General features: G+C 47.3%; 1 protein-coding gene across 2 annotated transcripts; it reads right to left on the bottom strand.

Moving 5' to 3' along the window:
- Positions 1-1,689: 1,689 nt before the first annotated feature.
- On the bottom strand, positions 1,690-19,050 carry CYTH4 (cytohesin 4). 2 transcript variants are annotated; one of them, XM_041481708.1, is made up of 13 exons: positions 18,979-19,050; positions 13,463-13,545; positions 11,034-11,134; positions 10,735-10,801; positions 8,359-8,477; positions 7,871-7,951; positions 7,103-7,215; positions 6,397-6,545; positions 5,306-5,417; positions 4,810-4,886; positions 4,370-4,441; positions 3,388-3,542; positions 1,690-3,057 (listed from the first exon to the last, which is right to left on the bottom strand). In XM_041481708.1, exons 1-13 carry the CDS (start codon positions 18,995-18,997, stop codon positions 2,985-2,987), a joined length of 1,221 nt encoding a protein of 406 aa, XP_041337642.1. In that variant the 5' UTR covers positions 18,998-19,050; the 3' UTR covers positions 1,690-2,984. The 2 variants fall into 2 exon arrangements, with proteins under 2 accessions (XP_041337642.1, XP_041337643.1); XM_041481709.1 differs by lacking the exons at positions 13,463-13,545; positions 18,979-19,050 and adding an exon at positions 9,507-9,591 and having other exon boundaries at positions 11,034-11,059.
- Between the last annotated feature and the right edge of the window lie 1,820 nt (positions 19,051-20,870).

The raw sequence follows: 20,870 nt of genomic DNA, 5'->3' as shown, positions 1-20,870 counted from the left end.
TCCTGGGCCCCCATCAGCAAGAGCATTCAGCTCCTGGCAAAAGACAGGTTCAACTGATGTCCTTTGATGGCTCTCACTCCATAATTCAGTCCCATGTGCCTCCATTTGTACGCTGTCCTACCCCTCCAGCTCACAGAGATTTTCTCTACCTAAGCCGTACTGCAGGAGGCTGCTGGCTCTCCTCACAGCTGCTCCATCTCTGTCAGTGCAAACAATTTCTAGAATGCCTTTTTAAAATGTATTAGCCTTCCAAAAAGGAGCTAATAAACAGGGGATAGGAGGACAGGAAGGAGAGGGGAAGAGGCAGGATGCAGGTCTATTCCACACATCTGCACTATTCTCCTCCCAGCCCTTTTATGAAAATAGATGGACATTTATTATGAAAAAGGATGGCTGGGTGTGTGCAGGAATCCTTGGGCAGGCAGGGAATAAGTGTCAGTCTTCTGCATGTATGTCTGTGTGAGCCACACATGCTGCCTATGAGAAAGAGAAATGCCTCCACCATGCAGACAGCAATGTGTCAGGTTGAGCACCTGAGGGGCTCTGTATGTGTGCCTGTACCTGTGTGAGCTGCTGCAGCTGCCCTCAGCACAGGGAATGGGCGATGGTGGTCAGCAACACGTTTCCTGGTGATGCCATTTGAGTTGCACAAGTCATTCCTCTCATCAATTTCTAAGGGCTCCAAGAGAGTCTCTCAAAGCACACAGTCATGAGTGGGGGGTCAGTTTTAGAGACTTGTCCTGAGACACCCAGGCCAACACCAAACACGTGGGTACGCAGCAGGCATGAGGTCAGGCCACCACTCAGAGAGAGCACGTGTTGCATTACTGGTGGGCAACACCACCTACCATTGTGTTCATGGCACTGGGGCATCACAGAGCAAGCATTTTCTCCACTGGAGCCAAGGAAAGGCAATGGAAACTCAAATTCACTGTTGGTCTCCCTGCCTCAGTTTCTAGGAGAAACAAAACATGGTCCAACCCTTCCCGACTCTTGTGGTTAGCTTGACAGATGGAAATTACATAATTGCCTGTCTCTGTGCATTGTTTTGCCCCTCTCAAGTTGTACTTCCCACCCTGTAACCACTGGGAATAATTTTTTCTGAAGTGTGGGTATCACACTTGAAGGGGAAGAAGGGAAGAGAAAGGACATATGCAGCCTGAAGAGAATTAGAAGGGTTAGGGATGAGGAGCAATGGAGAAGAGCTTGGATAGACCCTGCTGTCATAGGAATGTAGGAATGTCTGAATGTAGGGAGGGCTTAGCCTGGATTCCCACACCAAACACCAGATTATAGGTAGAATAGAGACTTCAGACTACATTTTGATGGCTTTTGTCACACAGAGTATAAGCCTGAGAAGCACTAGAACAGACATTTCTCACTCCAGGCCGGGGCTCTGGGGCATCTCTCACCAACCAAACGTATACTTGTATTTCTCTTACATATATGGGAGATGTTGCCAAGATAAGAGGCCATAATCTGCCTTCTCATCCACCTCTGGACATGAGCCTGCCTCTGCAGGAGTGAATGTGTGTGTGCAAGCACGTGTGCTCCCGAGCAGTGGGCAGCAAACTCACTCTGTATCACATCAGCAACAAAGAGATTCAGTGCAGGAGACATTTGCAGGCACGAGCAGAAGAAAACCTTCACATTCCTTCTCCAGGGTGAGCACGTGCTCCAACTCCGAGATACGCTCCCTGCCTCTTGAAATTAATTCAGCATTCCTGTGGCTTGGGCGAAGAGAACTGGAATGAAAATTCGGGCTGTGCTGGCCTTGCTGCAGATTGCCTGGTAGATACAGCCCTCTGCAGGAAGGAAACAGCCAAGAGACTGCAGCAGTGCTCAGATTGCTCTGCTGGGCACAGGAACATGGTACTCTTACCTCACATCCTCTGACTTTATCACGAAAATGATCACATTACCCTGAGTTTTTGGCTTATTTTAAGCACTTTTATTTCTCTCTTTACACAAGAGGCAAAAACCCCCAGACTCCAGATGATACCATTGTATGAAGAAGGGAATGAATGCCTCTGTGTGTGTGTGCTGCTGGGGAGATGTATGTACCTCCATTTTTTCATGCCATCTGACTGTAAAACTTTCAGATACAAAGCCCACACCTCTGAGCTGCTCAAGGAACCAACCTTTGCCAGGGAGCCATCAGCCAGGAGGAGAGCTAGAGTTTGGGTTTCCTCCCCAAGGAAATCTGTGGTGGTCCCCAAGTCTCAAAAAGAGAGACAACACACCCAGAGCTGCTTTCCTGGTCCCAAAGCATCTCTATGCTCAGTTAGCCCTTACGTTGAATAGGGATTCAATTGTCTTTAACTTTTTAGCATTTATGACACAGTTACAGAGCGGGGACTTCCTAGGATTACAGCTCTCACTACAGGCTTTAGGAAGGGAGAGAGAGGGATTTCTTCTGAACTGAGGGGTTCTTATCTTACCTTGACCTCTGGTTTCACAGCAAGTTTCTAAATATCAGTGGCTTCCACCCCACTACCTCTACACATCTGTTCATGGAAGAGAAACCACTGGGGCCTTTCTGCTCTGCAACTGAGTGGACCATGCTCAGCTGCTCCAAGAGAATCCACATGGATCCTCAGAGAAAAATACCCTGGCCTGGTGTGACAACAGGAGGGGCTGGAGACACTGTGCAGACATTCCTTTCTCCTCTCAGATGCTGTTCCACATGTCTGGGGCTACATGGGAGAACCCAAAGGCCAATTGCTGTTGAGCCTTTGTGTTCAGACATGGGCAACCCCCTGCCCACAGTTCTGACAGTCCTCAGTGGATCACACCCTGTGCCTCTGCCTTCAGCTTGGAAGGGGAAGAAGCAAAGAGGGCAAGCTGTCCTGTCAGTCATCTGCCTACCAAATGGGAGGCAGATGGAACCAAAGCTCCCAAATTTCATCACTGGAAGAGCCCAGTGTGAGAGGGAAGCTGTCCAATAACCTACACCTTTCTGATGCCGGTGACCAGGTCATGGGTCAGTTTTTGCTGGCAATCTTTTTCTTACGGGCAGAGACCAAATCATAGAAAGGATCCTGTGTGATGCTGGTCCTGGAAATCAGAGGAAATGGGAGCAAAAGTAAGAGATTTAATGATTGAGAGCAGCACAGACAACCTAACTGATCTTGCACAGAGACACCACTTATCAAAATATAGGACTGGAGATCTGCAGACTTACAGCAGAGAATTTAGCTATGGCTAGAGATTCTCCAGAAGGCACCTTGAAACTCTTTAAAATCAAAGGGTACCATAGTTGTTATACTGCAAACATTCCCTTCCACCCTCCCTGTCCACACTCTGATAAAAGATAGCCAAATAAACTTTGTGACCACTTGCCCCTAGGGCTGAAAAAAGGCAACTCAAGCCTAAAGTTCTCCTCACCGTATTGCCTCAATCCACTCATCACGCTCTGCTGGAGTGGCTGCTGATATCTTGTAGGACTGATGCTTGCCTTCAACCACCTTCCCATCCCCATCTGTTTTGCAGGCTTTGATCTTCTGCCCTTTGCAGTTGGGATTGAAGAGTTCAAAGCAGTTCTGTCCAAAAGGAAACAAAATGGAAAGTAGGATTAGACAGGGGACCAAGAAGACTGCTGCCTTCAACCATGGGTAACAGGCTCAGAGAGCTTTCAACAGGCAGGAGTCTCCAAAATGCAACAGACCCTATCTTTCCCCACCCCAAAAATCTCCCTGTGAGCTAAATAATCTTCCTTCTTAGGTAAATGCACCCCTCCTGTGAAGAACTGGACACTAAACCAGGCTTTATGGAGAGATGGAGATCAACACTTATCAAAACACACCTTCTAGGATCTGTCACTCTGCTTCTCTCATGAAAATCCCTCCCCCTCTTAAATAGATGCAACATCCTTTTCTCTGCCTGCCACCACACAGATAGAAGGCACATTTCCCAGAGCCATGACACATTGAAAAGTGGGTATCCACAAAAGACACACAGAAGAAATGAGTCACTTCCTGGGCAAGTTCCCTAACACCAACAGTTCTGTTTGGTCTACATGTGCTGTAACTCAATATGGAGAGTCCCAAAGAAAGAAATTAAACCCACATCTCCTGGTGCAAAACATGTAGGAAGTCCGCTGTGTGCATTCATCTCTGCCCCCCTACACACATGAAAACATACAATATAGTCAGCCTAAGGACAGCTCTCTACTCACACCAAAAACACAAATTAAAAACACAGCCATGTTTAGATGGGGGCACAAGGCAGTTTGCAACTGCACCTTCCCTCTGAGAAGCAAGTAGAACACGAGAATTTGTGTAGGGTAGGAGTAATTTGTGCGCATCATCTCTTCCCTCCAACCATCTGATAGGCTGTGTTGGCAGAGTGCCAGCCAATGGACACTTACTGGCTTTTTGGGATCATCCACCTTCCGGACTGAGAGGTTCTCCAAGGGGATAATGCCCAGAGGCTCTTTGTCCTGAAGGCAAGGAAACATGAATTAAAACCCAACATGCTCCCCAAATCTATGCTGCTGTTTAGAACCTCTCTGATTTCCTCTGTGGGGGCCTTTGTGGAGGTGACAAGGGCAGAGTAATGCCTCAGGAGACCCCTTCCATTGACACAACGGGGAGTTTAGTCAAGAGGAGACCACAGCTGCAGTGTCCAGCCTCCTCCTCCTCCACGTGGGAGGTGAGGAAACAGCACAGGAGAGAGTGGAGGTGTGAGACCAGTCTGGGAGCACAGGGTAAAAGGGGAAGACTTGCCTCCTACCCTCTGCTCCTCCCTGGCCGCTCAGAGGCTCATAACCACCCAGGACAGTTTCCCAGCCATGAGTTATGCCCTTACCGTGGTATATTCAAAGTAATAGAGGCAGTTATCAGTCAGAATGAACCAACGGCGTTTCCAGGTTTTCACACGTCCTCCTAAAGGCAGTGAGGTTCAGGAGCCATTAGTCACACATTTTTCTGTCCTTCCCCCAAGCTCCAGACATGCACACACAGTCACACCCTCCCAGCTCTCCCTGTAGGTGAGCCCCCAGGAGACACCATGGTACCACTGACGTGATGCTGTGCGACAGACACACACACACACAGAGCCCATTTTGCTCTGATGGCTCTGGGGATGGGGAGGGATATGTTTTTGAGTCCCTTTTTGAGCAGAGCCTGCAGGAGCTGGGACGAGGGAGCAGGCAGCTGGTTTCAACAGCAGGTGTCAGCCTCAGCCCACTGCAGCAGATGGGAGCCAAGGACAGCGGAGATGACGGTAGGTTCCCGGGGCAGATTTGTGGTGGGAGGCAGGCAAACGGGGAGGTCAGAGGAGCTAGGGGAGCCCTCTCCCTTACCTAGTTTCAGCAGCCAGCCTTCACGGTTAGGGTTGAAGAAAGTGTGGGTGAGGTCGTTGCCGTCATCCTCTGGTATGGAGAACGGCTCGTTCTTTATGCTCTCAAACAGATTCTGCCCCAGAGCATCGGTGGGGAAGGACACAGAGAGAAAGTAACATTGATTTCTGACAAAGCTTGTACACAACTATCCTAGGTCCACCTGGCCCATCACTCTGTTTTTACAAGGCAAGCTGGGTCAAGGGCAGGAGAGCACACAATGAGCACTGGGGTAAAACAGTCCCCAGTCTGCACCTCACAGGGTCTCTAGCGGGATCACCAGCTCTTTTCTGCATCTTGTGCTACAAAAAGAGTCTCAGTTTGGAAAATCACAGCCGTAAAATGGTGCTCCCATAGCAAGACAGGCTGCAGCGACCAAACCCAGCATGTCACAAGTCCTGCTGTGGGTAGTATTAAGGCACAAGGAAGGGATTCAGCGCGGCAGAGAGGCAGCCCCGTTTAGAACCTGGGCTGGTGGTGCCAAACGCTGCCGGGAGACCAGCACGTAGACCTACATGGCCACAAGGAGGCACATTTCACAGAGCCAAAGCTTTGGCACTGAGAGGCACAAAGGGTGACATTCACAACAGCAGTGACAGGGAGGCAGGTTACTGCTTTCAAAGGATAATGAAATATTGTTCACATCATTGTATCTGCCATCATTTGCTACACAAATCCCAAGCCAAGAGGGGGAAAGGAAAAAAAAAAGAGGCTACAGACTCCTGCACCGTCCCTCAAATTGTTCTCCAGAGTGTCATTTCTTTCAGTCAATCTAAAGCCTCTACCCTGAGGGGATGCTGCTCAGCAAAGCCCAGGTGTGGGATGTAGGCAGCCCCTTTGACACAAGACAGAAGTTTTTCTGCCCAGGCTGCTTGGGTGAAGGCAGACACATCTAAGCAGGCTGCCCACCTCCACCTTACCTCACAGGGCAGGTCCCATGCCTGCTGAGCCTTCAGGAAAATGCGAGCTATAGCTTTGTTAATGGGTGCATTCCCTGTCTCTGCACCTTTGCTTCTCAGTGGACCCAGGGATGAGAGAATGGGAATTCTTCTTACCTTTAGAAGCTCTTCTGGCAGGTCCCCTCCATTGTCAATGCCTCTGTTGATGGATACAAACCTTTCAAAGTGGGGTTTGTCTTTCACATTGGGGTTGTGCAGGCTGGTGTTAAGCATGATGATAGAGAAGGAGAGTACATAACAGGTATCTAGCAATGAGAAAGAAAATCAGCATGGGTGGCACTTGTCTTAAGAGGACAGATCAATCCACACAGGTGGCTTGGATTTTAGTCACTGAAGTAGAGAGTCATCCTCTCATTTGTAGGAGAGGAAGGGAGATGGTCCCTCTGCTAGGAGAAAGAGGGACACAGTTGATTTCCCGTGAGGGAGGTGACTCCATGCCCTCAGGAGGATAATGGGGCAAATTGGGCAGATGCAGTCTAATAATGGCTCTGTCAGCAGGAAAGCCTCTGCAAACCTACATCTGTCAGTGTTATCTCTGCTGTGATGAGGTAATACCTCATGTGAGGCTGGGAGCCCTTCTCCAGTCTGCTGCCCATCAGGAGGGCCTGGAGCACAGTAGCGAAAGGAGGACTGAAGATGCTCAGTTTACTGAAAATCTTCACAGGACCTGGGCTGCCTCCTTTAGCTTAAGGGAAAACACACTTCCTAGTGATGCTGCCTGTGCTTTGTGAACGGAAAAGGAAGGCTCCTCTCCCTAGCAAACAGCCTAGCTCAGCTTTACAGGCCTCCTTCCCTTAACTACCTGTGGACTGGAACACTGCTGGGTTACACTTGCAGTACCAGCTGGCAAAGGCCTCCATCATCCGGTCAATCTTCTGCGCCTCCCCGGGCAGCCGGAAGCTCCAGAGGAACTGCCTGTCAGGAGCAGGGGCAGAGCATCAGTCACACGGGGCCCAAGGGACATGGGTGCCTCCCCTCAAGCCATGCAACACCGTGAAGGTAAGAGAAGTCATCCCATCACACTGGGGAGAACAACACGGGGCATGGAGCAGGAGCTCTGCTCCTCTCTAGAAATTGCCTGGATACATCAGCCTCAAACACCCTAAAGGCAGGAAGGAGAACTAAGCCTCCCAGAAATCACAGCTCTGCTCCCCTAATGAGGGCCCTGCAAGGCAGCAGAGCCCTCAGGAGAAGGAGTCCTGCCAGGAGGCAGCCTGTAACAAAACAAGGTGCCCTAAAACAGAGCCACTTTGTTATTGACGTAACAGGCACTGAGGACAGATGTCTCCTGCTGCCAAAAATAACCTTTTTCACCCCCCAGACACTGAAACCACAGTGACCCACTTTTCTGCAGATGGGCAACCCAACCAAGGGGCCATGAAAGCATTTCCCACCCCCCTGAGAAACTGCTGACACCTCACAGAGTAACAGCCCTGGAGCCAACACACACAGCAGGGCCTTGGGAAGCTCCCGTTTCAGCTCAAGAGGGCTTCCTGACCTTCCTGGGTGGCGAGACCCAGGGGCTGAGCAGGTTCCAGCACTGTCCCCTGCGCCTGGCCCGCGCACTCACCTCAGCGCCTGCACCAGGTTGAGGTTGGCAAATTGGTGACACGCCACAAAGGCCTGGAGGATCTGAATGTTTGTGGGGTCCCTGGGAGAGGATAGAGGGAAAAGGTCAGAAGAGAGCTTTGACCCTGCTCTGCCTGGGTGTCTCTTGGTGTGCCAACACACACCTGGCTCCATCCCCGTCTCACTTCCCCCCTGACCAAGAAGAAGCCAAGGTGCACGCAGCAGTCTGGGATGACTGATCCCATTACAGGCAGGAGAAAAGGTAGCCCATACCTTTTCTCATAAGTGTGAGGCTCTCTTCATAGCCAGCCTTAGTCACAACCCCAAAGACTCTCCCAAGGGTGTCCTGCCCACCCAGCCCACTGTGGTTGGAGATATGTTCAGTCTTGGCACCTGGATGAGGTCTGCCACAGGTCATCCGAAATGGCAGTTCAGAGGGGCCAGGCAGGACAGGGCCTCCAAGGGGTCTCCTCATCCTGGGTTGCTCACCTCCCACCCAGGTAATCCCCAATGGCTGTCTTGTTCAGACCTTCACCCTTGTGGAGGAACCTGGCGATCTCCTGAAGGTCTGAAGACAATACCTGGTGCTCGATCAGGTACTGGATCCCCTGGGAAGGAGAAGCAGGAGAGAGAAGTAAAACAGCTCAATGGTCTATGGAGAAACTAGGATCCCAACACTCTGATGTCAGCCTTCCTTAGCTTTAATGTACTTTCTCCTCTCTTACACCCCAGCCCCTTCATGAGACACCACAGCCATTTCTCATCTTCCTTCAATCCCTCTTCATCCACCACGGGTTGTCAGTGCCATTTCATCCTAGATTTGGCTAAATGTTTCACTGGGATGGAAGCTCAAAATAGGGCAACGTAGATTTAAAGTCCAAAAATGAAAAGTCAAAATAATAAATTTTAATATTTTCAATGAAAATGCCTTACTGTTCTGTTCCTAAATGTCCTTTTTTTTCTAAATTAAGTAAACTTAAAAGAAAAATTGTTTGTTTAAAAGATGGCATATTAAAAAAAATGTACTCAGTCAAAAATATGGGCTTGAGACAACTTGAAATGATTTTTCCTAAATTTTTTTTCTATGCCACCCAACAGAGAAGTCTGCAATCTTTTCAGCTCCATTCCTCCTAGACAATAAGGATGAAATATGCTTTTTAAGGAATATAGAGGTTGTGAGTTGGGTTGTACAAAGAGTCAATATCCTATTTTAGAGAGAATTTCATGACTTTTAAAGCCAGAGAAGAAGCTAAGGCTTTTTCCAAAAGATTCTTGACAATCTCTAACAATGCTGCAGTTCTCCAGACCACACTGCAATTCTTGCAATATACAATAAATGAATGAAAATTGTTTTAGATCCATCAAAATGTTCTACTTCAACAGAATCACTTCACTTTCTCTTGCAATATATATGAAACTATTTTTAAAATCCCCCAAAGAAAAAGCAGTTTTAAACAAAGAAATCAAAATTTTTGTGAGATTTTTTTCTCACTCTCTTTTCCTTACTTTTTCCCCAGATGGATTTTCAGTAAGATAAATTTAATTCTGAAAACCATTGCAGTGATGATGGGGTCCCATTTTCCAGAAGAAAATGTTTCTCCCCAAAGGTTTTTATCAGCTAGATTCCTAATGCTTACCTCCTCTAGCCTCAGGAACTTTCCATGGGATCTTGGAGATAGGAACTCATTTATAAGTATCAGCATTGCATGGATGGAGTGTAACCTTAGAAAGGAGGGGCAAAGAAATTTCCTTGCATTGCAGCACCTCCCACTCTATGGCATGCAGCAAGAGGGAGGCAAGAATCAGAGATCTGCATTATACAGGCACAGAGCATAACATTTTGACCAGTCTGATTGGCACTGAACTCATAAAGCTGAACTGGTTTGGGGTTAGAATCAGTTTGGGCTTTCCTGCACAGCATGTGAGAGAGAGATGCCTCAGGGGCTTCAAACCAAGGTCAGACAGAGAGGCAAAATAAAACCAACTCTCACACAGGCTCTAAGTACTGACATCATTGCTCTAAAACAACTCCCACTGGCAGAGGGATGTCCAGGGGACTGGCAAGCACTCCAGCTGGGGTGTGGACACTGGGGAAGGCACCTTGACGCTCTCAGCAGGGCACAGAGGAGGCTGAAAAGCTGTCACACAGAGCGGCAGCCACCCAAGATGTTAGCTGTGGTGGTGAGCTGACGATCAGCTATCGCTTGATCACAGCTTGTGGTTTTCCTTGAAGTGCTCAAAAAATGCTCCACTAATGAGAAGGAAGGAAGAGGGAACTGTCTCTCTCACATCGTCTCTACTTAATCATGATGGTTTTAGACCTTTCTGCAGAGGGTTGAAGGCTATGGAGTCTTGATACCACTGGTCAGAGCTCCAGAAAGTGGAAAAGTTACGTTTACTCCACAATTCAGCCAAAACTGTTTCCAAAATGACAGAGACATTCTGTCCTCTTCTGTTCTGAAGGAGCCAAGGAACCTGAGACACTCTCAAAACTTCTCACCTTCTTAGTTCACGCTCCTTTATCACATTATAGCAAGCTCCCAGCCTCTCACGGTCGAGAAGGGCTGTGCTGAAGGGAATCTGGCTCTCATGGCATGCTGGCAGTGTTAAAGCACCCTCCCCTGACTTCTGAATTATATGGTGTGGCCTCTACACCCATGATGGGGGGAGGCAACACAGCCTGATCATATCAGATCAGTCAGGGGCAGGGTAGAGGCTGCTCCCAACAGGGGCCTCAGTGAGGTAGGAACCCCCCACAGTCCCCTGCCACAGCTCCTTTGACATCAGTGGCTGCAACTGGAACAGCAGCCAGCAGAGGCTCTTCCTCCCAGCTTTATCCTTATAAGTGAAATGAACAAATCCTACCTTTTCAGGATCCATGTTGAATTTCTTCCGGCCCAGAGCCAGAATTTTATCCCTCTGTGACAGCTTGCTGTAAACACAAAAAAGAAGGAAAAGTCAGAATAAAGGACCATGTCATTTCACTCACAAGGTGAGATATCACAAGGACAGGTGTCTGACTATCCAGGAATAATGAGAAATATAAGAGGATAGAAGGGCCCCATTTCCCTGCCCCTGTTGTGAACCAAATCCCATCAGTGTTTTTGTTTTTTCAACTTAAAAAAAAGAGACTTTGTAAGCAAAGGAATACTCATTCCACTTGCCTGATCTGCTCTCCAGGATTACTGTCTGCCGCTTGCTTCTCCTCTACACGTTGGAAACACTCAATCTCTGCAAACACCTCAGCAATCTCCTCCTTCAGCTTCTGCAAAAGAAATATCAGGAAGATGAAGGCAATGGAAGGAAAAACAGCAGACACAGCCTAAAGAAGCATACGAGTATGTCTAATTCTTCCCTCAGTCACGGGACAAGAGCAAGTCAGGTGGTCATGACCAGCCATGAATGCCTATGGGCACTACTCTGGAATGACCCTGCTGGATTCCAGCTGAAAACAACTGGAAAGAGAGACAGAAGGATGTTCTCATGCATATAGTCAATCAAGACTGGAAAAATCAAGCTCAATCAGTGTGGTGAGTGTCAGAGAACTCACCCCACTGTTGGTTCCAGTTCCTCAAACAATGTCAGATGCAAGAATCCTTCCATTGTGCCCACTCCTTTTGAGCTTTTATTTTGCATAGCCCTGCTATACATCCAGGAAAGGAGAAGTGGAACTGGTAACCGTGAGATCAATATGAACCCAAAGTGGCTGCATTGTGAAACACAGAATTTTTAATGTACCTGTCATTTAAATACCATTGAGCAGATACCTCTGTTCAATGGAGAAAAAAAAGAGAAGTAAAGGTAAAGTAATTACTGCCAGATTTTTAAAAAATCAATTGTGGAATTCACTTTCCTTTAGGCCCATGACAGACCATGGCTGCCTTGGCTGGATATTCTGTGTTACCATGGAAATGAAAGTGTCTATATCTCCTCGTTTCCATCCTGCAGTTACGTTCCACCTCAAAGCCAAAGCACATCACAGCTCTCTTCTAGGAATCGCCCAAATTCTTCCCCATATCAACCAGAACAGGGAAGGGAAGAAGGGTTATTTCACAACAGATCCTTTCTCATCAAGGAATGAAGATGTGGATGGAGCTCATAATCAGACAGAGAAACTGAATTTCTGCAATATTCCATAACTTAAAAGAGCTTCCTGCTTTCAGTTTTGCGCTGGCCACCTTCTGTTCTGCTTCATTGGTCCCCAGAGCTGTGAGTGTTCCTTACTAAGTTTTAGATGTTGCAGAAATGTAACAGAACCATGACCTCAGCTCATAACTTTCAAATGATTATCAACTTTGTTATTTTATTCACTGCTGTCTTTTGGCAGTGTTAATGGCAAGCCAAGACCCATCCTCTTTTTCTCTTCCCTCCCCCTTCCCCCTGATATGCCCCCAAGTCTTTGTGCTTAAGGGTACTGATAAATACATTCTGGAAAAATCCCCTGGGGAAAATGTCTCTTGTTCTACATCACTCTTTTCAACCAAACTCACTCTGCTCCACTGGACATTGTGTACTCCATTGCTTAATGGCTTTGGGTTTTAAGCACAGGTTTGTGCAGTCTAGCAACCTTTCTCTATCCATAGTGGGCAAAAAATGTAGTATTCCTGTTCAAGTATCCTGCTCTTACAGTGCCCATCATCTGTTCTGAAAACTGAAGAGAAACACACACAAGCACATCCCAGGCATGTACATTCATCATCTGTTTTGCAAGCAGGGACGAGAGACCATTCTGGTTTTCAGCAGAGAGAGGAAGTATGGAAGCCTAAGAAGTAAGATGTAGTTTGGCTTAATCCTTTACTCCATTCCAGGAAATACTGCAGCTATTTGCTAGGCATCTGGACAGCTTCACGTTGTGGAAAAAAATCAGTCCAAGTCCAATGATTCAGTGCTATAAGCTCTCTCCAATGGGAAACCACATTTCATGGTGGAGGCAGAAAGAATAGAAAGGGCACAGCACCACGTAGGACTCTGATGCAGTCTTAGTGACTGATTTTGAATCTGTTACTTTCAGACATTTTAGGAGATATGGAAGAAACACTTGATGCTAAAAGAAAAGAAGGAAAACAAGTTCCAGCCACAGAAACATGTGGAAGGTCCTGCCATGAGACCTCTTTGAAGAGACAGGATCCTTCATGCAGGACTTGCTAGAGGTCCACAAAGCAAACAAGTTTGATAAACACAGGGGGATGCTGCAGGTAACTAGGATTGATATGCCATTAGCAGGTAATCAGTAATTAAAAAGAATCATAAATGCTGAGCCAGATGCCTGCCAGTTCAACTTAGTGAAGACATTTCTTTACTCCTAAATATACAATCCCAGCTCAACATTGCTCATAATCTGACCAGTCTTTTTCAAACATCCCATTGGGGCAGCAGATGATTCCTGCAGCAGAGAGTTCCACAGGCTGGAAGTGCCCTGGTGGCAAACAGGCCAGGGCAGCCTGCAGTTTAAAACTGAAGCTGGATCACGACTGAGAAAATGCCTCCTTTGCAAGAGTGCTTCTGCATGGCCTGGACTGTTATGTGAAGATGTACCTTGGTGATGATAGATTTCAGAAGGCTAGGCAGGCACAAGGGACAGGATGGTCCTTACCTCAATGTCATCCAAAAGCTCCTGTTTGTGCTTCCTGATTGTCTCTATTTCAGCCTCTTCAGCCGCACTCAAGGCAGTTGATTCTGAAAGAATAAAGATTCCTGTGAAAACTCTACTGGGGTCAATATATCATGGAGAAAGCCGCCCCAACCTCTCAGCACTTACCTTCTCCTAGGGTCATGCCACAGCAACTCTGATTTCTGTGTTTCAGCATCTGTGCTCCCTGCTGTTGCAACCACTGCACCTCACCTTTGCCTTGCAAATGGTTCTCAGCCCCGAGAGTGCAGCACAGACCATGCCCCCTCTCCCTGCAGCCAGAGGCTCTGCACAGCTCTCTCAGCTGACCCTGCAGACACCCACTGCCTATTCAGCCACTTCTGCTGGCCCTGAGCACGGTGAAGGGGTCTCACTAAATGCTCTCTGGTGGTGGTTATGTCAGTCATCTGAAAATCTATGTACTAAATACTTCATCTACAACCAAACCTCCCAAGAAAACCACTGGCTTCATGAGTTGATCTGCCATAGCTAGAGTCAGAAAGGGCTTAAGAGAGAAAATCGAGGTTTTTCAAGGAAGAGGGCAGGATCTAGGGGGCGAGAGCCTTGCTGAAAAAGGAATGTCTTTGAGTGGCTGCTGTTCTGCTAACAGCAGAAAATGCAGAAATATGAGTAGGCTTCCTTGTAATGTACAGGAACTTAAACAAATAGCAACAAAGCCAAGGCAACCACAATATGAATCATGAAAGACCTAAAACATGGGGTGACAGTGTCGCTGCTAAATATAATCCAGGTGAACCACAGCCTCTTCTGCAAGGACAATGAGAAGGCTGCAGCCCTAGAGAGGAGACAAAGAGAAGATGAGGCCCCAGGAAAAAAGCAGAGCTTGCAGAAGGCTGAGAGCACTGGAGATTACTGGTGAACTTGCAGACAGGGTCCTTGCTGCACCTAAACACTGCAAGACAAAGCTTCCCTAGGAAGCCAGCTCAAGTCACTGGATGCTCTGCTTCACTGTTTCATAAAACAAAATCCCCTGGGCCTCCTGTCTTCCCAGAAAAAGGGAAGTAGCACCAGTTGCATTGGAAATTCTCTTAGTGTGGATCTCACATGCAAAACAACTGCTATAAATGTGAGTGGAAGAAAAAAAGGGAAGGAAGCAGCCATGACAGACAGAAGGAAAAGCGACAAGGGCAATCATCTTAGTATGCTTCTTTCCTGTCATGGTCACAACAGCTCAGAAAGTCCTGCCTTCCCCAAGCCTAATCTCTCCCCCATACTCGTGGCTGGTTGGGTTTCCATGTGCTAAGTATGTTCCTGTTACTTTTCTCAGGCCTCAGCCTCTCTCCTGCCACTCTTCCTGATGGTTTCAAGCATCGCGTTCCCTGGGGAGAGGCTGCTGAGTCTGTGGGAGTAAAGCACTGGACAAAGAGCCAGCACAAAGCCAGGCTGGGAAGGACCCACGTGCCCTCCCAGCCCTGCAAGCAGCCCTTGTGAAGAGCAGCAAGAAGCTGTCTCATTGATGAAGCCAGTCAAGAGGAAAGGAAGAAAGCATCCAAAAGCTCATGACAACCAAACCTGTAGGTGAGGGGAAAACCAAAGCAGGCAGGAAAGTTAGCAAACAAAAACCAAACAAACAAGAAACCACAAAGAAAACCAACCAAAAATATGCAGTGGCTCTGGTACTTGTTAGGTGGGTTGCTGACTTCCCTTTGAATGTCAGCCCTGTGCCTCTGAGCAGCGCCCAGGCCCTTCAGCTTAATTTCTGTATCCTGCAGTTGTGGTGTCTGCAGGAGATCAAGACAGCCTCTGTCTCTCCAGCTGTATCTTGCTCACTCCTGCTGGAGCTTGTAATTGTGGAATCACAGGGGTGACTCCTTGACAAATTACAACAAAGACCTTTTGCCCTGTATTTCTTTCCACAAAAGCACCGTAGGAGGACAACCCTGAGGAACCTTGCCTTCCCCGCCCCATCAGCAAACTCTGTGGTGTGGCTGGTTGCTTTGCTTCAGTTGTTCTGTGTCTACTAAAGCCTCTCAAAGAGTCATGAGGCTCCCAGAGGACACCATCTCACCCACACGACCCCCAACAAGGCTGTAATTAACACAGTCTCCCTTCCTCCTGAACACCCCAACTCCCACCTGCTGAGTTTGTCATAATGAGAAGAGTGTGGGAAGGACTGTGTGTGTGGGAAGGGCAGGGGAGAAAAAGAAGGAGTCATAGAGAAGGGGAAGGAATCAAGGGGTAAAAAAGTAGGAAAGGGCGACACACTTTGGAAAAAAATGGATGGATCAAACTTTTAGGGCAACTTAGACTGAGCTCAGAGAGGGTCTTTGTCAGGTTTCCTATACAGCTTAAGTCCTTGGCTGCATGGTCCATGCCTTGTCACAGTGCTCAGTACCACCTCAGTTCTACTTCCCTCTAAGACTAGGTCAGCGCACAGATGAAGCATAGCCCTGGTCAGGGCTCTCTGCACAGGGGGAAATTTCACCCTGATGAAGAACACACCACAAAAACACCCACAGGTTTCAGAAAGATGCTGTCAGCCCAACCAACACTGACGTTTTCCAGTTCAGACACAGAAAAAGTGGCTAGCATCCTCTCCAGAGAGAACATTAGGTTGTTTGGAATTTATTTTCAGAGAGCAAACGTTGAAAGGACAGTGCATCAGCATCACGTTTGTGGGTCTTACACCTGCTCCTAAGGTTGTTTCCCCACTCTCAGGGCAGACCCACATAGAAAGACCTGCCTGCTCTTCACAAACTGACCAGGACTGTATTTTCAGTGCTGTCACTCAAAACAGGACACAGACTTCAATTCCAGTTGTGTGGCTTTTGCCTTCAGCCTCCCCACCCAGAGAGCAGGTCAGAGTTGCCCAGATATCTGGGTACTTGTGTGGCCAGCAGAGAGCAGTTCTGTGTTTGCTGGTTTCACTTCCCATTGCAAAGGGCTGTGCTGAACCACCCAGGTGTAAGGCTTTCAATCCCATGGAAAATTATAGGAATGGGGAGATGGCTTTGGAAGCACAGAGGTAAGTGGGAAGTAACCACCCAGGAGAGCTGGAAGGATGACCTGCAGAAGCAGCAGGGGAAGGTTAAGAAGAATGACTGTATCTGTGCCACCACTGCAGACCCGTGTGTTACACACCCACTGTAGGACAGCAAAGGTTCATCAGGCTCATTTGCAAGGCAATGGAAGGCTTTGAGTATTGCTGCTAAAGGGTTTGGGAACCTCCACCCATGGCAGCAAAAAAGCAGAGCAGCCTAATAGGCAGCTTCTGCCTGAAGGAAGCTCCCTGGTAGAAAAATTTCACCTGAAATTCCCTTTCTTTTTTGATATGGCTGCTGTCATCTCCAGTAAAGACCACCACCTCCACAGACAAGTACCAGTCTAGTAGAGAGATGACAAAGCCTCCTACTCCTCAGTTCCCTCCAGCCATGTGTGTCTCCCTCCTGCAGCACTCCACAGTTCTCTGCCAGCTCATGTGAAAAGAAATTTAACATAAATCCCAACAGGTTTAATTTGCACACTTCAGCTATGGGGGGGAAAGCTGGGAAGAAGGATTTATGTAGTCTACTGGTCCCCTTATCTCACGTGACAACTTACATTCATCCTTCAGGATAGCTTTCCATGACTTTTGACTACAGCTCTTCCCCCACACATCCCAGCTGGCACAGGATACCACAGTACCAGTCTGCTCTTCCAGGTGTCACACATCCAGCTCAAGGGCTTGGCACACCAGCTCTGTGGCCACACTCAGACCGTCCTGAGAGGGTTCTGAAGGAAGCTGGAAGAGGATACACACTCCAGGGAGAGCAGCCTCCCCAAGGCATCAAGCTTTGCTTGCAAACAGATGTGCACCTAACAGGACCATCACGTCTCCAGGTAGGAGCGGCCCCAGAGAAAGATGCACATGCACCTCTGACCTTCAGGACAATCATGCCACAACTGAGCAATTCCAAGTGCATTCAGTATTCTAAAGCTCACTGGAAAACTTGGCTCCCAAGGAAATTCAGCACCAAACAAACCCACTTTCTCACCCAGCTGTGGAATGATAGGATGGGATTGAGCAAAAACATCAGTCAGAGCCAGCACATCTCTCCAGGCATTGCCTGTCTCCAGGCTCTGCCTCTACCCAGAACTGAGCAAACCCCCATGGTGCCTGAATGGGATCTCATTGTGCTATTGCAATGTGTATACTTTCTTGACAGTACACGTGCTTGAATGTGTAACTTTCAAGATATAATTAATGCAGTAACACAGAACTTGAGTGAATGACTGTGTCAGACCTTCAGTTAGGAGACCCCCAGTTTCTGTCGAAGGCACACGCCAAAATAAATAGCAAAGTATGAGTTATCCCACCTCCTGCCAAGTTTGTCCTGCACAACCTTTGTCCACAGTTGCTTTCAGATAGTGAGGGCTGGGTGATCAGAAGAAACCCATTTTCACCAACATTCAATACCAGTCAGATGCTGGCAAGAACTCGGCTCCTACAGCCACCAATTTCCCTGGCAAGCAAGGCTGGTGTGTGGTTTGAGCATGCCCTTTCCTTGGCTACACACCTCAGAGCTAAAAAGTGCACAACAGCTGTTGAAACTGGGCACTGCTTTTTGCTTTCACTCTGTGCTCCATATCCTACACACAAAAGCCTGAGGGGACAGAGGCAGAATGAGAAGAGATATTGCAAGGTGATCCTTTTCCTTCCTTTGTTCAGCCTGTTCCCACTCAGCTCTCCCTCTTTGCTGGCTTTGCAAAGACACACACTCCGAGCTTCCTCAGCCAGAAGCTGGAAATGTTCAGTCTGGTGGCATGCTTTTCCTTGCTGAATCCCAACCACTTTATCCACCACCTGCCAAAGCAGGAAATAAAACCCAAGGTCTCTCTCAGTTCCTCAGATGCGGTTTATTTCCCCTCACCCACATCTGCCCACTGAGATTGTTTCAGGACCAGGCAGGCCCACCTGTAGATCACCTGGAGCTTCTAGAACCCTGATACAGTTGTTTACCTCTAACATGGCCATAAGCAAGGGAGGCCCCAGTACCAAAACCCTTGCATGGGTGTTACACTGGGATACCCAACCGCATGAAAGGCTCTGCAAAGGCAAGCCAGCTCCTGGCATCTGTAGGGAAACACCACGGAGGAGCTTGCCAGAGTTGAATGAGAGCAGCCAAAGCCTACAATGCTCACCCCAGGTGTCACATACACCATTGACACCAAGGAGACACTTCCCAGCTCGGCCGAGCACCGCTGGCCCAAGGAATCAGAGCAGTAACACTCTCAGCACAAAGGCCATTCAAACCAATGGGAAAACTTCTCCCGATGGGAAAGAAGAGCAAGTAAAAAGAAATCCATGCCTAATGCTGAAAACTGACAAGCAATTAACTGTACCACTGGGTTCTTCCACCATATCATTCCTCCAGCCACAGCATCCTCTCTGGCTGCTGGAACTTCATGGTGTGCTCTTCTCCATCAAACTGAGCGCAGGGCCCTCACCCCAAAAAAGACACACAATGGTTGAGGCTTACCAGCAGGACAAAGGTCCATCCCGAAGAGCACGATATATTTTCAACACAACTGGTGCTCCTCCTTGTATTCAGTTTGTTCAGATGCTTCACAGAACTGACACAACTCGGAGGCGGCACAGCAGCTTTTGAGGGGGCGGGTTTGCCTGTGACTCCTCCTTCCTCTCCTCATCCTCCCCCCAGTCACATGTCACAGGCTTGTAGCAGTGCAGGAAGCCGTGTGCATGTTCCGATGGGCCAACAGGGGCTATTGCCTGCTTTTAAATGCAAATACACAAATGCATTTCCATCCCAGCAGATTTTTGGGAATCTTTTCTTTGAGGAGATTAAAATGAGCGGTGAGAGGCTTTTGCCTGAGATACTCAGAGGAGAGAGAGGGAAAAAGGAAGTTCTTGATTTAGAAAACCCATCTGATTGGGGAAGTGGTTTCATTTTAAAGGGAAGATTCTTCCTATGTTAATTCAGCAGCAGAGTGGGGTGGGGGCAGGGATGGGAATGAAGGCTCCAGAACTGGAGGGTGGTTGATGGAGGGCCGGAAAAAGCTGTCAGAGACTCTTCTGCCTCGCTCAATGCTTGGTGTAACTTAAAGTCTTGCTCCTTTTTCCCCCCAACAAAGTGCTTTTCATGTGAAACCTTGTAAGTAAGGATAGAGTGAACTAAGAAGAAATGTAGTCCTCTCTCAGGTTTAGCAATATTCCTGATGCTGAACAAGCTGGAGTTAGCAGCCATTCAGGAATGGGAATGAAATCTTGAAATCAGAAGACAGAGCTGAACAAACACTCCAGAAAGCACATACTGTCAATCAAAAATGAAATATCCAGAAAATTTAAAATGGAGTGACTGCAACAATGGTACTGAGATTAAATTGGGTGTAGGGAAGTAGACCAAAGTGTGCCAAAATTATTCCCTTTGAAATCCTTAAAATCAAGAAAAAAAAAAAAAAAAAAAAAAAAAAAAAAAAAAAAGGGAAAAAAAAAAAAAACAAAAAAAAAAAAAAAGTAAAAAAAGGGACAGAAGAGAAACACGAAAAAAATTGAAATATATAAAAAACAAAAAAAACCCAAAAACCAACCAAACAAAAAGAAACAACAAACCCTGATAGGATGTGAAAAAAAAAGAAGAGCCAATGGGATGATGTGCAGGAACGAGGACCAAAGCTTGTCTAATTTATCCTCATTGAAATCACAAGACTTAATTCCCTTTCCTGAAAAGAAATTCTTCCTTTCAGGGAAGGGAATGAAATATTGAAATCAGAGGACAGAGTTGAACAAACACTCCTGAAAGGAGATATGGCCAATCAAAAATTAAATTGAAAAATCCAGAAGATTTGAAATGGAGTGACTACAACCAATGGTACTGAGATGAAATTGGGTGCAGGGAAATAGACCAAAATGTGCCAAAATTATTCCAGTTGAAATGTCTAAAAGCAGGAAAGAAAGGTAAACAAAGAGACAGAAGAGAAACAGAAAAATTGAAATATGAAAAAAATAAAACAACAACAACAAACCCTGATAGGATGTGAAAACAAAATAAGCCAGTGGGATGACCTGAAGTGCAGGAATACAGACCCAAGCTTGCCCAACTGATCCTCACTGAAATCACAAGATCTCATTCCCTTTCCTGAAATGAATAATTTCAACTCTGTCCTCTGATTTCAAAATTTGATTCCCTTTCCTGAAAGGAAAGCTGTCCTTTCAGGAAGGGGAATGAACAGAGTTGAACAAACACTCCCAAAAGGAGATATGGCAAATCAAAAATTAAATTGAAAAATCCAGAAGATTTGAAATGGGATGATTACAACCAATCATACCAAGATGAAATTGGGTGTAGGGAAATAGACCAAAACTTGCCAAAATTATTCTCTGACTCGGTCCCTTGCTCTAGGGCCATTCAGC

Source organism: Pyrgilauda ruficollis, unplaced genomic scaffold (genome assembly GCF_017590135.1).
Source record: "Pyrgilauda ruficollis isolate IOZ18807 unplaced genomic scaffold, ASM1759013v1 scaffold56, whole genome shotgun sequence".
Taxonomy (NCBI): domain Eukaryota; kingdom Metazoa; phylum Chordata; class Aves; order Passeriformes; family Passeridae; genus Pyrgilauda; species Pyrgilauda ruficollis.
Note: the sequence above shows the minus strand (reverse complement) of the source record. Positions and strands in the feature narration are given on the sequence as shown.